The sequence below is a fragment of the Somniosus microcephalus genome, chromosome 2, assembly GCF_052327205.1.
Source record: "Somniosus microcephalus isolate GS21.2 chromosome 2, FLI_Smic_1.0, whole genome shotgun sequence".
NCBI lineage: Eukaryota > Metazoa > Chordata > Chondrichthyes > Squaliformes > Somniosidae > Somniosus > Somniosus microcephalus.
In genome coordinates, this window is record NC_140988.1 from 147864496 (window position 1) to 147877335 (window position 12840).

General features: G+C 47.2%; 1 protein-coding gene across 2 annotated transcripts in view; it reads right to left on the reverse strand.

Moving 5' to 3' along the window:
- rasgef1ba (RasGEF domain family, member 1Ba) overlaps positions 1 to 12840 on the reverse strand; it is a 141501-nt gene that overhangs the window by 85647 nt on the left and 43014 nt on the right. For both annotated transcript variants that reach the window (XM_085963437.1, XM_085963429.1), the window contains one exon: positions 1338 to 1550. In XM_085963437.1, coding sequence (XP_085819563.1) covers positions 1338 to 1550 — 213 coding nt within the window. The remainder of the gene's footprint in view (positions 1 to 1337; positions 1551 to 12840) is intronic.

Below are 12840 nucleotides of genomic sequence, written 5' to 3' on the forward strand. Positions count from 1 at the left end.
TCGTCATCCGTGAGGGCTTCCGCCCGAGGCCTATCGAAGGAGTCACTGAAAATGATAGCAGCAGCCCGTGCACGTGGTGAAAGATAGGTATCTGCATTCCTCTTTGCTAATTCCAGAGAACATGCCTGGTCATAGGCAGCCTGTAACTTGAGGGTTTTATTCTCCAACAGATGCTGACATATGAAGGGAGACGTAATCCCATTAATAAAGGAATCATGAATTAACTCCTCCTGGTACTGCTCAGCTGTAACAGCTTTAAGTTTACAATCCTTGATGAGCCTGTGAAGTTTCTGAAGGAATTCATCAAGTGATTCCCTGGGTTGTTGTCGAGTTGTGGCCAGTAGATGCCGAGCAAAAATTTTGTTTGGGGACTTGACATACAGCTGCTGTAGTATTTGGATAGCGGCATCATAGTCTACACAGTCTTCGATATAATCAAACACATGAGGGGATACATAATTGGCAAGCATTCATAACTTATTAGGAACATTCTCACCACACTCAAGGAAGTTGCTAAAGGTACGAGACCAGTGTTTCCATACCTTAGCAGCTGTAAGTGAATTCGGGTCCAGGTCAAGACGGGCGGGTCTGAGTAGTTTCTCCATGATGGATCGATTACTTGTCTGAGTTCCCTTCTACGGTTCGAGTCGTAGCTGGCTGTTCCCGAATCACCCAATGCGTGGAGTCGATATCAAGTTGATTAAATTGATGTAATAAAACTCACTACGCACTTGGTTTGAGTATAAAGCAAGGCTTTAATCAACTTGTTTCAGAACATGGTGGTCTAGTTGTACTTCACTAGTTCCTGTCTTACAAAATGTCCCTGGGCAAGCTGGGCCCACGCCCGAGTATTTATACTCTTTGGACGGCGTCACCAGCCGGCCGTCTAGTGTTATTTCATGAGCAGTTTCTTTATAATGATGAGATTTATAACAACTACTATATATTTCTTGAGTCATCTCTAATGAACTAATTCAGTCCATGGTGATATTTGAAGCTGGTGAATAAACAGGAGGATACTGAGCTCCAAACGGCAAAATTTGAGTTTGCTATTTCAGAAATCGTCAACATACCAGGCAATTGCACCACAGTAAGAGCCATCATCTATACACTGTAACCACACTATTAAATAACTTTTGCCCCCTTATCATGGATCCACAAACTTCTCCACAAAACCTTAGTAAACATAAACCTCCAAAGCTTAGGGAATAGAGGCTTAAGTGCCATAAAGAATGAGTCAGAAATTCCACCATCATAACAAAATAGAAAAAGAACAAAACAAAAAAGCTTTGATGCACTATAAAATATAACCCAGTGGTAATATATAAAACACTAACCAGTTCTATGTGTGTTAGCTGCTGAGCTAAAGTGTACGGATCACTGCAGATGGTCACTATGTCTCTTTGAATGGATTGTGGTTTGGTCTTTAGCACAGTCAATCGGTCTGTGACAGATGCATTTAATTTTGTGAGCACTTCTTCGTATTGGTTAAGGGTAGCAAGCTTCCGGATCAAGTTTTGAGTCAACTGGTGCATGGTTTTCCGATGTAACTGCCAAAGAAAGAAAAAGACACATGTAAGTAAAAATAAGTATCCAGACAAATCTAGTCTGGTATCTCATTGAGTCATGTAAACAAAATATTTCTTTCATTGTTTATAACTGAAAGACATCATATGATTAATGCACAGAATTCCTGATGGCTGTTCGATGACCTTTACTGGAAAATGGACAGACTTGAGCTCACGTTTTTCTGTCCCCCACCACCCTACACACATTTGAAAAGCCTGCCAATGGTCATTATATATGTCTACTTATGAGAATGGCTTCAGAAGGCTTTCAATAAGGTCCCACATAAGAGATTAGCATGCAAAGTTAAAGCACATGGGATTGGGGGTAAGGTACTGACTTGGATAGAGAAGGTTGGCAGACAGGAAGCAAAGAGTTGGAATAAACGGGTCTTTTTCCGAGTGGCAGGCAGTGACTAGTGGGGTACCGCAGGGATCGGTGCTAGGACTCCAGCTATTAAATCGAAACATAGACGATAGGAGCAGGAGTAGGCCATTTGGCCCCTCGAGCCTGTTCCACCATTTAATGAGATCATGGCTGATCATTCAAATTCAGTACCCTGTCCCTGCTTTCTCCCCATATCCCTTTAGCCTTAAGAAATATATCTAACTCCTTCTTGAATATATTTAATGAATTGGCCTCAACTGCCTTCTGTGGTAGAGAATTCCACAGGTTCACCACTCTCTGGGTGAAGAAATTCCTCCTCATCTCAGTCCTAAATGGCAGGAATGACATATGAGGAGAGATTGGGTCGATTAGGCTTATATTCACTAGAGTTTAGAAGAATGAGAGGGGATCTCATTGAAACTTATAAAATTCTAACAGGACTAGATGCAGGAAGGATGTTCCCGATGGTCGGGGAGTCCAGAACCAGGGGTCACAGTCTAAGGATAAGGGGTAAGCCATTTAGGACTGAGATGAGGAGGAATTTCTTCACCCAGAGAGTGGTGAACCTGTGGAATTCTCTACCACAGAAGGCAGTTGAGGCCAATTCATTAAATATATTCAAGAAGGAGTTAGATATATTTGTTAAGGCTAAAGGAATCAAGGGATATGGGGAGAAGGCAGGGTCAGGGTACTCATTAAATGGCAGAGCAGGCTCGAGGGGCCGAATGGCCTACTCCTGCTCCAATCTTCTATGTTTCTTTGTTTCTATGAATCTGGAAGGCTACCTGGAACCATGAATCTGTACCAAAGCATGCGTCGCAACTTATCAGACAGGAGGGGAGAAACTTAGCCGAAACATTTTTAAGGTCGAAAGAAGAACTGAGTTCAATGCCACAGACAAATGGTTACCACAATCCTCTGCAGAGCTAGTCAGGAAACATTTCAAACACAGAAGCTCCTTTAATGGTTAACTGAGAGCCAGTGTATAACAGGGATCGATATTTCAATCCGCATGGCAAATTGAATGGAGCTGCCACAGTTCTACTGCAACGGGGCAACTCCACAGTCATACAGAAATGTGTTTTTGTTAAATACAGTTTATATGTGCATAGTACATCGTTTATATGCACTTGGACAAAGCATCTGCTTTTTCACATGCACATTTGTAATGTATACAACATTGAAGGGACTACTTTGTTTTGCGGATGTACATCCTCAATTGCGAGCGTATATAACAGACGCGTATCGATTTGTATAGTCAGTGCCGAAGTTCCAGTTACCCAGTAACGATCACTTGAAGTTACTCTCAGTCTCTGCTGCTTTATTATTTTATGTAGTTGTGTATAGCGGTACAAACACAACAACATTCAAACATTTTAAATCAGATCAGCAGCTTCAATGGATGGCAAACAAAATGAGATAAATGAGAACAATAGAATGAAGTGGAGAGGATTTAGCCACAAGTCCATCAGTGCATTATATAGGCATATACACCTAACGTAACAATGATGTGAACCCTACCGACAAGTTAGGTCTCATTTACACTCCCAACAGCATGGCCAGGGTCATTTTAAACTTTTGGCAGCAACATAAACAGAGCAATAGCAAATTGGCTCAATTTTTGTTTTCATTGAAGTCAATGGAATGGATAAATTGGGAGGTGTATAACGGACGGTCGATCTGATATCGCCCATTTCACACTATCGGAAAAAGATAAAATTACCCGACAGCATGTGAAATATGAGACAGGTGGCCATTTGGGTCAGATTACAGATTTTGCCCCAAGCTTAAAAACGCAGCATAATTAAAATACCTAGGGGGAAAAATTCAGTATCGCCCCGTTTGGGGTGCCATTATCGGCCGTGCGCAAAATTTAGCGCCTGGCGCTAATTATCGCCTCCGACAGCAAACTTGGCTTTTATCGCCCCTGGAGGTGATTGGAGCGCTAAATCAGGCGCTTCACACCTGTCTTAAGGCGCAAAGGCCGAGGAGCGAGGCACTACCTCAGAGCGCTGGCGAAGCAAGGAAGGGCAAATCAAAATAAACCTGCAAAGTGCTGCTCAGTATTGAAAACTCCTTCACACAGTGTTGAATCTCTCCAGAAGTCTCTCTCTCTCTCTCTCTCAGAATGCGTGGTGCAAAAATGTCACCGACAAAAAAAGGCAGGAAGCGGTCGCCTTTAAATAGGGCTCCCCTAGTCCCTTTCTGACAGCATAACACTCCCCTGAACCTGTCGTTGCTAGCGGCAGGCGGTAAGGGAGGGGGCGCCACTCAATATCGGGTCCGGGGCGCTAATGGGGCGTTGTGCGCTCGACTGACGTCACGATCTGCCGGCGCAGGAGATTGTGGCGGTAGTGTTTAGCGCCACCGCAAAATGTCTAGTTAATTTTGTGAGCGGCGCAAACATCGCCGCGCCCGGGCGCTAGTTGCTTTGCGCCCCAATTGGCGCCCTCTTAAGGTACTAACGGGAGGCGCAAACAACTGAATTTTTCCCCCCTAGCATACTTTGGGCTCAATTTAGCCGTGGAGTCGGGCTTGGAGGCATGCAGGGGGTTAAAATCGCAAAAACTGGCGGGCGGGGACCCCCCCCCGCCGCCTGGTTCCCGACTCCGAGCAATTTTAAATCAGGCGTGTCTGATGGTCCCGACTCCATCCCGCATCCAACAGGCGGGACTGGTCTTTAAGGCCCTTAATAACGACTAAATGGCCTCTACAATCCTATTTTAACAGGCCCTTGCAAACTTAACCCTTTTCCCATGTAAAACACACCTGGTAGGAAACACGAATGTGAAACCTGGTGGGAGCACTATTGGATTGCTGACTATTAACTGCAGGTCAACCATTAAAGAGGAGATTTGATCAGCCATCATTTGCAGGTGGCAGGACTTAGTGGTCTCAGGCCTGGGGCAACTTTTAGAAGGATTAACCACACCTGTGGAAGGTTGGAGCCTCATACCCATCTCCAGTGTGGCATCCTGGGAAACCCCTCTCGCCACCTTCACTCAGCGCTTCCTGAATGGAGGCATATACCAGAAGCATGGGGGCCATTTAGTTCCTTCCCAACTGGGCATTAGAGGAGCTCGAGCACCAGCTGCGGCAGCAGCAGAACCAGGAACAACAGCAGCACCAGCAACAAAGCAGCAGCAGCAGGAGTGCCAGGCTGCTGCTCACCCACCTGAGGCAGCACAGGCCAGAAGGGGCCAGCGCCTGGAAGCCCGTCGGCACAGGAGATACCCCCCAAACAGGGTCTACAGACGCAGGGTCACCTATCTCAACATGTCTGCGCAGCAGTGCCAATGGCGGCTCCGACTTTCGTGAGAGGTAGTGACTGACATCTGTGCAATGCTACAGCAAGACCTGCTGCCCAGAGGACCAGGTGGACAAGCATTACCAGTGGCCGTCAAAGTCACCACCGCACTCAACTTTTTTGCCTCAGGCTCATTCCAGGGATCAGCAGCAGACATCAGCGGCATCTCCCAGGCAGCCGCACATACTTGCATCACGCAGGTAACCAATGCCCTCTTTGCCCTCGCGCACAATCACATCCATTTCACCAAGGATCGAGCAAGTGTCACGGCACGAGCAGTTGGATTAGCTCATCTGGCAGGCTTTCCAAGAGTGCAGGGTGTCGTTGACTGCACACATGTGGCCCTTATGGCACCCCATCGCAACCCAGGTATTTTTGTCAACAGCAAGGGCTTCCACTCCCTTAACGTTCAGCTGGTGTGTGATAACAAGAAGGAAATTTTGCATGTTTGTGCCATGTACCCTGGCAGTTGCCATGACTCCTTCATACTGCGCCAGTCTAGTGTGCCTCCGCTATTCAATCCGCCAGACCAACTTAACGGATGGCTACTTGGAGACAAGGGCTATCCCCTGAAGATGTGGCTAATGACGCCGTTGAGGAGCCCATCCAATGAAGCCGAGGAGCGCTATAACTCGAGCCACATTTCCACCAGAGCCATAATCGAGCAAACCATCGGTTTGCTGAAGATGTGCTTCAGATGCCTGGATAGATCAGGTGGAGCCCTGCAGTACTCAGCAGCCAGGGTCTCCAGAATCGTCGTGGTTTGCTGTGCATTTCACAACATGGCACAGCGTCGTGACTTGCAGATTCCTGAGGACCAAGTGGCTCCTCACATACCCTCCTCAGATGAGGAGGAGGAGGAGGAGGGCGAGAACGAGCATCCTGCAGAGGCCCATCAACCAGCGGCAACAGTACGCGAGAACATAGCTGTCCGGGATGCAAGGAACGCACTCATCTTGGCCAGATTTGCTTCACCTTGTCAATCAAACACTTTTGCCTCGCAGCTTCTTACCAGAGCATTGACAATGGCCAAGAACCAGAGGATTCCTAGCACTCTGACCACCATACTGACATTTGCAAATATTCCTAAGGCCTCAATGTGGAAGTCCCAATAGCGAAATGACAGATGCCACAACTGCAACATTTGCGATCAGAATTTTTATGTACAATTATGACATGATGGCATTTTTACACGAAACACAAAATTCCACCCAAGTGACTACCCTTGTGACTACTTGTGCTTTATCTTCCTCTTACGTGTGCTCCTACGTAGTGCTTCCCCTGTGGCTTCAGCAGATGTGGAGGCCCCTTGCTCACTTTCCTGCTGCTCCTGTCTTGACACCTTTGGCGGGCGTCCTCTGGGGTTGCGAGCCTGTGAGGGTTCGTCAACAGTCTGCTGCTCCTGCGGCTGTGCAGGGGTTGAGACGTCTATCTCACTTGGGTGTGGACTCTGGTGGGGCTCTGACCGAGGGCTCTGCAGTGGCATGGAAGTTTGAGCGCTTGGAGAGGAGCCCCCACTTCCGTGAGGTATGCCACCAACCTCCCTCTCATGGGTCAGGTCCCCCTCAGTGCCTGCAAGTGGCTGGAGAGCACATCAGGGGGGCCATGGGGACCTGTATCTGCAATGGCAGTCCTACTCAGAAGGACTTCCACGAAGGTCTGGTTTCTCTGTTCAATAGATGCCCATCGCTCCTCAAGAGATGTCATTCTATTCTGAACAATGACCATGTTTTCCATACCCTGGCGACTAAGCTCCTCCATGGCCGTAGCCCTCCTCTCCTCTACCGTAGCCATCCTCTCCTGTATGGTAGCCAGCCTTACCATGGAGGTAGCAATCATTTCCACGGAGGTAGCCATCCTTTCCGTGGTGATGCGTTCATGCGCCAATGACTCCACAAAGGCTCTGCTCATGTTCGCTATGAACTCCTCCATTCGCTCCACACTCGCAGCGACCCTCGAGACAAAACCTGCCGAGACTCATGCATCTGTGCCTGGAGTTCCATCACCTCTGGTCTTATGGATGGACCCAGAGGCAGAGGGTCGACATGCTGCTGAGCTGAGCTGGCAGAGTCCTGCGCCCTCCGACTAGGACTCTCCACTGCTGTCCCTATCTCCACAATCTGCTGATGCTCACTTGTTAGCTGTGATACACCAGGTGACAACACTACTCTATGTCCCGAAGTTCCCACCGAGGTGTGAGTGTCTGCGCTGGTGCTGGGTGCGCTGAATTCTGGTGACGCTGCGCCCTCAGAGGCTGCAGCGTCCTCTGAGGAGTCTGGCTGCTCAGCCTCTTCTTCCTGGCTAGGGGGGACGGATGCTTGTGATGGTCCTGTGGGGGAGTAAAGGAAAGAGTCAGAGATGTGATGCAAAGGCTACATACACATAGCTTTTTGCAGATGCTCATAAGTTCATCTGTTACAGCTTCACAATCATTATCAGCGACTCATGCAATGTCAAAGAGAGAGATGGGAAACTTTTCTGTCACCAGTTTGCTGTGTTCCACCCGTCTGTCCGTCCCCCACGCGCGAATCATCCCCAATGCCCATGATTTCCAGGACGGCCTCCTCCCAGTGGGTCAGGTGGGCTAATGAGGCTGTCCCTCCTCCTGTCCTGGCGCGCTCTCTCTTGTTGTGAGCTCTCTTTCCTTGCAATGAGGGAGACAAGTGGAGGTTGAGTGAGAATGAAGGAGTGAGTGTAGAGATTGCATTGCATAGATACTTAGAAGGAGACAAAGATGGAGTGAGGTTGCAAGTCCAAGGGCCCTCCCTGTGTGTTGTCAGTTGTGTTCAAAGCATCAGAGTGAGAGGGAGTGTGAGGGCTGCATGGTGGAATAGTTATGTGAATGTGAGCATAGAGAGAGAGGGAATGGGTAAGGGTGCATGGATGTCAGTGTCAAGTGGGATGTGGAGGAAGAGATTGCTAAAGCTGAGTGCTGGTGAGGAAAGGCAATGGGGATCAGATGAGGGTGATGGGAAATTCATACTCACTTTTCCAGTGCACTGAAGGTCATGAAATCTTATCCTGCACTGCATCCAGGTTCTGCGGGTGACTCCCAAGGAGTTGACTATTACGTCCGTGATTGATTGAGACACGGACAGCAGGAGTTGAACAAAACACGTCTTTACTGATGGAAGTCAATAGTGAAACTGAAAACAACAGCGGCTCACTAGCGCCTTTTATACAGGGGTGGTCACTGCCGGTACTGCAGTCTGAGACCAGTTATTCTCTTAAAGGTACATACACAATAATTCCTCCCCTTTTAGATAAACAGTACATAACATTCATTTAACAATTAAATGATAACTAATTACAATCACAATTGCGGTTGCTAGATACATTGGTTAAGTTTAAGCAATTATAAGTTCAGTCTTTGAGGAGGCTTCCTGATTCTGTCTGGATAACGCCTCTTTGGGGTATCAGGTTCTTCTGGCAATGTTGAGTCAGGATCAATGTCGTTGTTTGGTTCATCTGCTTCCAATATTACCGGTTCTGCGGTAGCTGCAATTGGAACGTCGATTTCATTACCAGGTGTATCAGATTGTGGTGTGGAGTTGACGTTTTCTAGTGACTGTAGAATCTGGTCAGCATGGCGTCTTACAATGCTCTCCCCAACGTCCACGGTATACATGAGAGGTCCTTGTCGTGTACAAATCGTTCCTGGCTGCCATTTCTCAGTGCGGTAGTCCCGGGCCAAAACTGGTTGACCTATCTTAAAACTCCTGGTCGGCCTTTCATTCATATTCTGAAACTGCCTGTTCTCCACATCTCTTCTGACGTTTGGCTTAACCAAATCCAAGCGGCATCGTAGTCTTCGATTGAAGAACATCATGGCTGGAGTTTGGTTGGTAACCGCATGTGTCGCATTCCAAACAAGAAGTTGTCCACCTTGTGTTGTAGGGGTATATCTTCATTACACATTGCCTTGATAGCCTTCTTGACTGTTTGGACAAACCTCTCGGCCAATCCATTAGTGGCTGGATGATATGGGGCAGATGTGTAATGCTTAACACCATTGTTCTTTAAGAACCTCCGGAACTCTTCAGACACAAACTGTGGTCCATTGTCAGAGCAAATCTGTTCAGGCAGCCCATTCCTGGCGAATATGGTTCGTAAAACTGTGATAGTTTTTTCCGTGGTGGTTGAGGACATTTTTATTACCTCTGGCCACTTTGAATGTGCATCCACCGCAATTAAAAACATCGAGTCCATAAAGGGACCAGCAAAATCAATGTGCACCCTTTGCCACGGAGCTGAGGGCCACTCCCATGGATGCAGAGGAGCTTGTGGTGGTGCGTTTTGGACCTTCTGGCATCCTGCACAGCTCTTGGTCATCTCTTCGATTTCTCTATCGATTCCCGGCCACCACACAAACGCTCTGGCTAAGTTCTTCATTTTTACCCCACCCAGATGACCCTCATGAAGCTCATTGAGCACTCTATCCGTCAACTTAGGTGGAATTACTACTCTGGATCCACACATCAAGGTTCCTCTGCACACTGACAGCTGTTCTCTTCTCGGCGAGAATGCTGGCAGCAGTGGTTCGCCATGTGCTGGCCATCCCTTCACTGTTAAATCATAGACCCGTGATAGTGTCGGGTCATTCCGTGTTTCCTTTTCTATGTTTGCATTCGTCACAGGGAGACATTCGACTATGGTCGAGTGGAATAACTCCATTGGATCCACTGCAAGGTCTTCTTCTTCCACCGTTGGCAACGGTAGGCGTGACAATCCATCAGCATTTCCATGCTGTTTAGTTCCTTTGTACTCGATGTCATATTGGTGTGCCCCTAGGAAAAGGGACCACCTCTGCAGCCGTTGTGCTGTCATTATCGGTACGCCCTTCTGAGGGTTGAAAATGGAGACAAGAGGTTGATGATCGGTTAGTAGAGTAAATTTTTGACCGTGCAGGTAGTGATTGAACTTCTTCACCTCCCACACTAGGCTGAGGGCCTCTCTGTCAATCTGGGCGTAGTTACGCTCAGCTGAAGTTAACGAGCGTGACGCAAAAGCTATCGGCCTCTCTAAACCATCAAGGAATTTATGTGACAGTACCACCCCAATGCCGTAGGGAGACGCATCACACGCCAGTCTGATCGGCAGTGCTGGGTTGTAGTGAGCCAATACTTCCCTTGAAGTGATTAAGTCCTTACTCTTCTGAAAGGCCCGCTTACAATCATCGCTCCATTTCCATGCTACCCCCGTTCGTAGCAGGGCGTTCAGTGGGTGCAGAATTGTGGACAAATTCGGCAAAAACTTATGGTAGTAATTCACCAATCCGAGGAATGACCTCAGTTGCGACACATTTTCAGGTGCTGGGGCCTTAACAACCGCTTCAATTTTGTCAGGGGACTTATGTAACCCCTCTTCATCAATCAGGTGGCCACAATACGATATCTGTTTCTTAAAAAATTCGCACTTGGGGCAGTTGGCTCGCAGCCCATGTTCCCGTAGTCTAGTGAGCACCTGTTCTAGGTTGTTAAGGTGTTCACTGTCATCTTCACCTGTCACAAGGATGTCGTCCAAGTAACACTGAGTCCCCGGAATCCCTTGCAAGACTTGTTCCATCGCTCTTTGCCATATCGCCGGAGCCGATGCTACTCCGAATACCAATCGATGATACTGGTAAAGACCTTTGTGAGTGTTTATCGTGAGATACTTCCTAGAGGACTCTTCAAACTCCATCTGCAAATATGCTTGTGCTAGGTCAATTTTTGTAAAACGCTTCCCTCCAGACAGTGAGGCGAAGATGTCTTCTATCTTTGGAAGAGGATACTGTACTGTGTGAAGGACTGGGTTCACCGTCACCTTGAAATCCCCACAGATGCGAATCTTCCTTGGCTCCCCGGACTTATTGCTTAACGTTTTCTTCATGACAGGAACGATGGGTGTCGCCCACTCGCTCCAGTCGACCTTGGACAACACGCCTGCCTTCTCCAGATTCTCCAGCTCTGCCTCAACGGCTGGGCGAATTGCATATGGTAACGGTCTTGCTTTGAAAAACTTGGGAACTGCATTCTCTTCTATTTTTATCGAGGCGGTTACGCCTTTAAGCGTGCCCAGTTCTTGTTGAAATACCTCTTTGGCGTTAGCTAAGATTGTTGACAATCGTCCAGGAGTGACGTCTTCATCTTTTTTACCGTCCACCGTCATTGCATGAATGGAGTGCCAATCTAAGTTTATCTTCCTGATCCATTCCCGTCCCAATAACGGTGGTCCACCATTTGGCAGTATGTAGAGATACAATTTCCGTATTTTCTTGCCGTTGTATTCGACAGGCACCCTTATTTTTCCTCTGGGGTATACTTTTTGCCCTGTATATGTCGTCAAGACGATGGATGTCTCTCTCAAGGGTATGTGTGAAAATAGCCGCTCGTAGTCTCGTTGCCAGTATTACGTCCGTGAATGATTGAGACACGGACAGCAGGAGTTGAACAAAACACGTCTTTACTGATGGAAGTCAATAGTGAAACTGAAAACAACAGAGGCTCACTAGCACCTTTTATACAGGGGTGGTCACTGCCGGTACTGCAGTCTGAGACCAGTTATTCTCTTAAAGGTACATACACAACATTGACCTCCTCAGCCACCTGCATCCACACAGCCTTGGTCTGAGATGGAGGCCTCTTCCTCCCTGATGAAGGGAACAGAACCTTCCTGTTGGCCCTAGCCCCATCGACTAATGCCTGCAATCCGCCTCGTCAAAGCGAGGTGCTGATCTTGCCCTCCCGCTTGTCATCTTTCCTGCAGGTCCCTCTGACACCAAATGGAGAAAGCTTGGAAGACTGCAGAAGAAGCAAGGCTTGCTGTGGACCTTAAATGCAATGATGCTGTCATCGGAGGGGACCTTCAGTCATGAAAAACCCATTTGCAAAGGCTTCCCACATGTTGGAAATCAATTGGCCAATTGAGTTAAAATTGCATCAATCTCCCACATCCATTTAGATTCATGTGGGAAACACGAAATTCGGCTAACACGACAACAGCCCGCACCTGAGTTAAAATCCAGCCCTATATCTTAATCCTATCTGCCATCCGCATAAAGTTATCTAGTTAGAAATAAATTTGTGTACATTAAAAACAGGTTATTAGATATTTATTGGAACAGTTTAAATTCCTTCAACAGTAAGAATATGGGGTAAGAATTCCACTGCCGTTACATTTAGTGACATAGTAAACACATTTGTGGATATTTCCTATGTTTGGTGCTTCTAGTGAAATTGTAAACACATTCAAAAAGATCACATTTACATTGGAAATAACTAACAGTAAATCTTCACAAACACATTTATGATGTCACTAAACACATTAACCAGACTAATTTGTGCTTTAGTGATTTTCCCAACAAGCTTCAATGCCATCAGGAAGAAGAAATGGTTAATGTTATTAAAACTGTAACAAAGCTATTGGCGTTCGCTCCTGGCCCGAAGTATGCTCCACATAAGGATCTCGCAATTCCTGTGTCAAGAACTTTGGGATTTCTGACCTTCAATTCAATTCCACGGGGTATAATGGGAATCCCCTTGTTTGAGCTGCTGTGACATCAAAAGGCTGTCTAAGCAGCCAATCAAAAGGCAGAATTC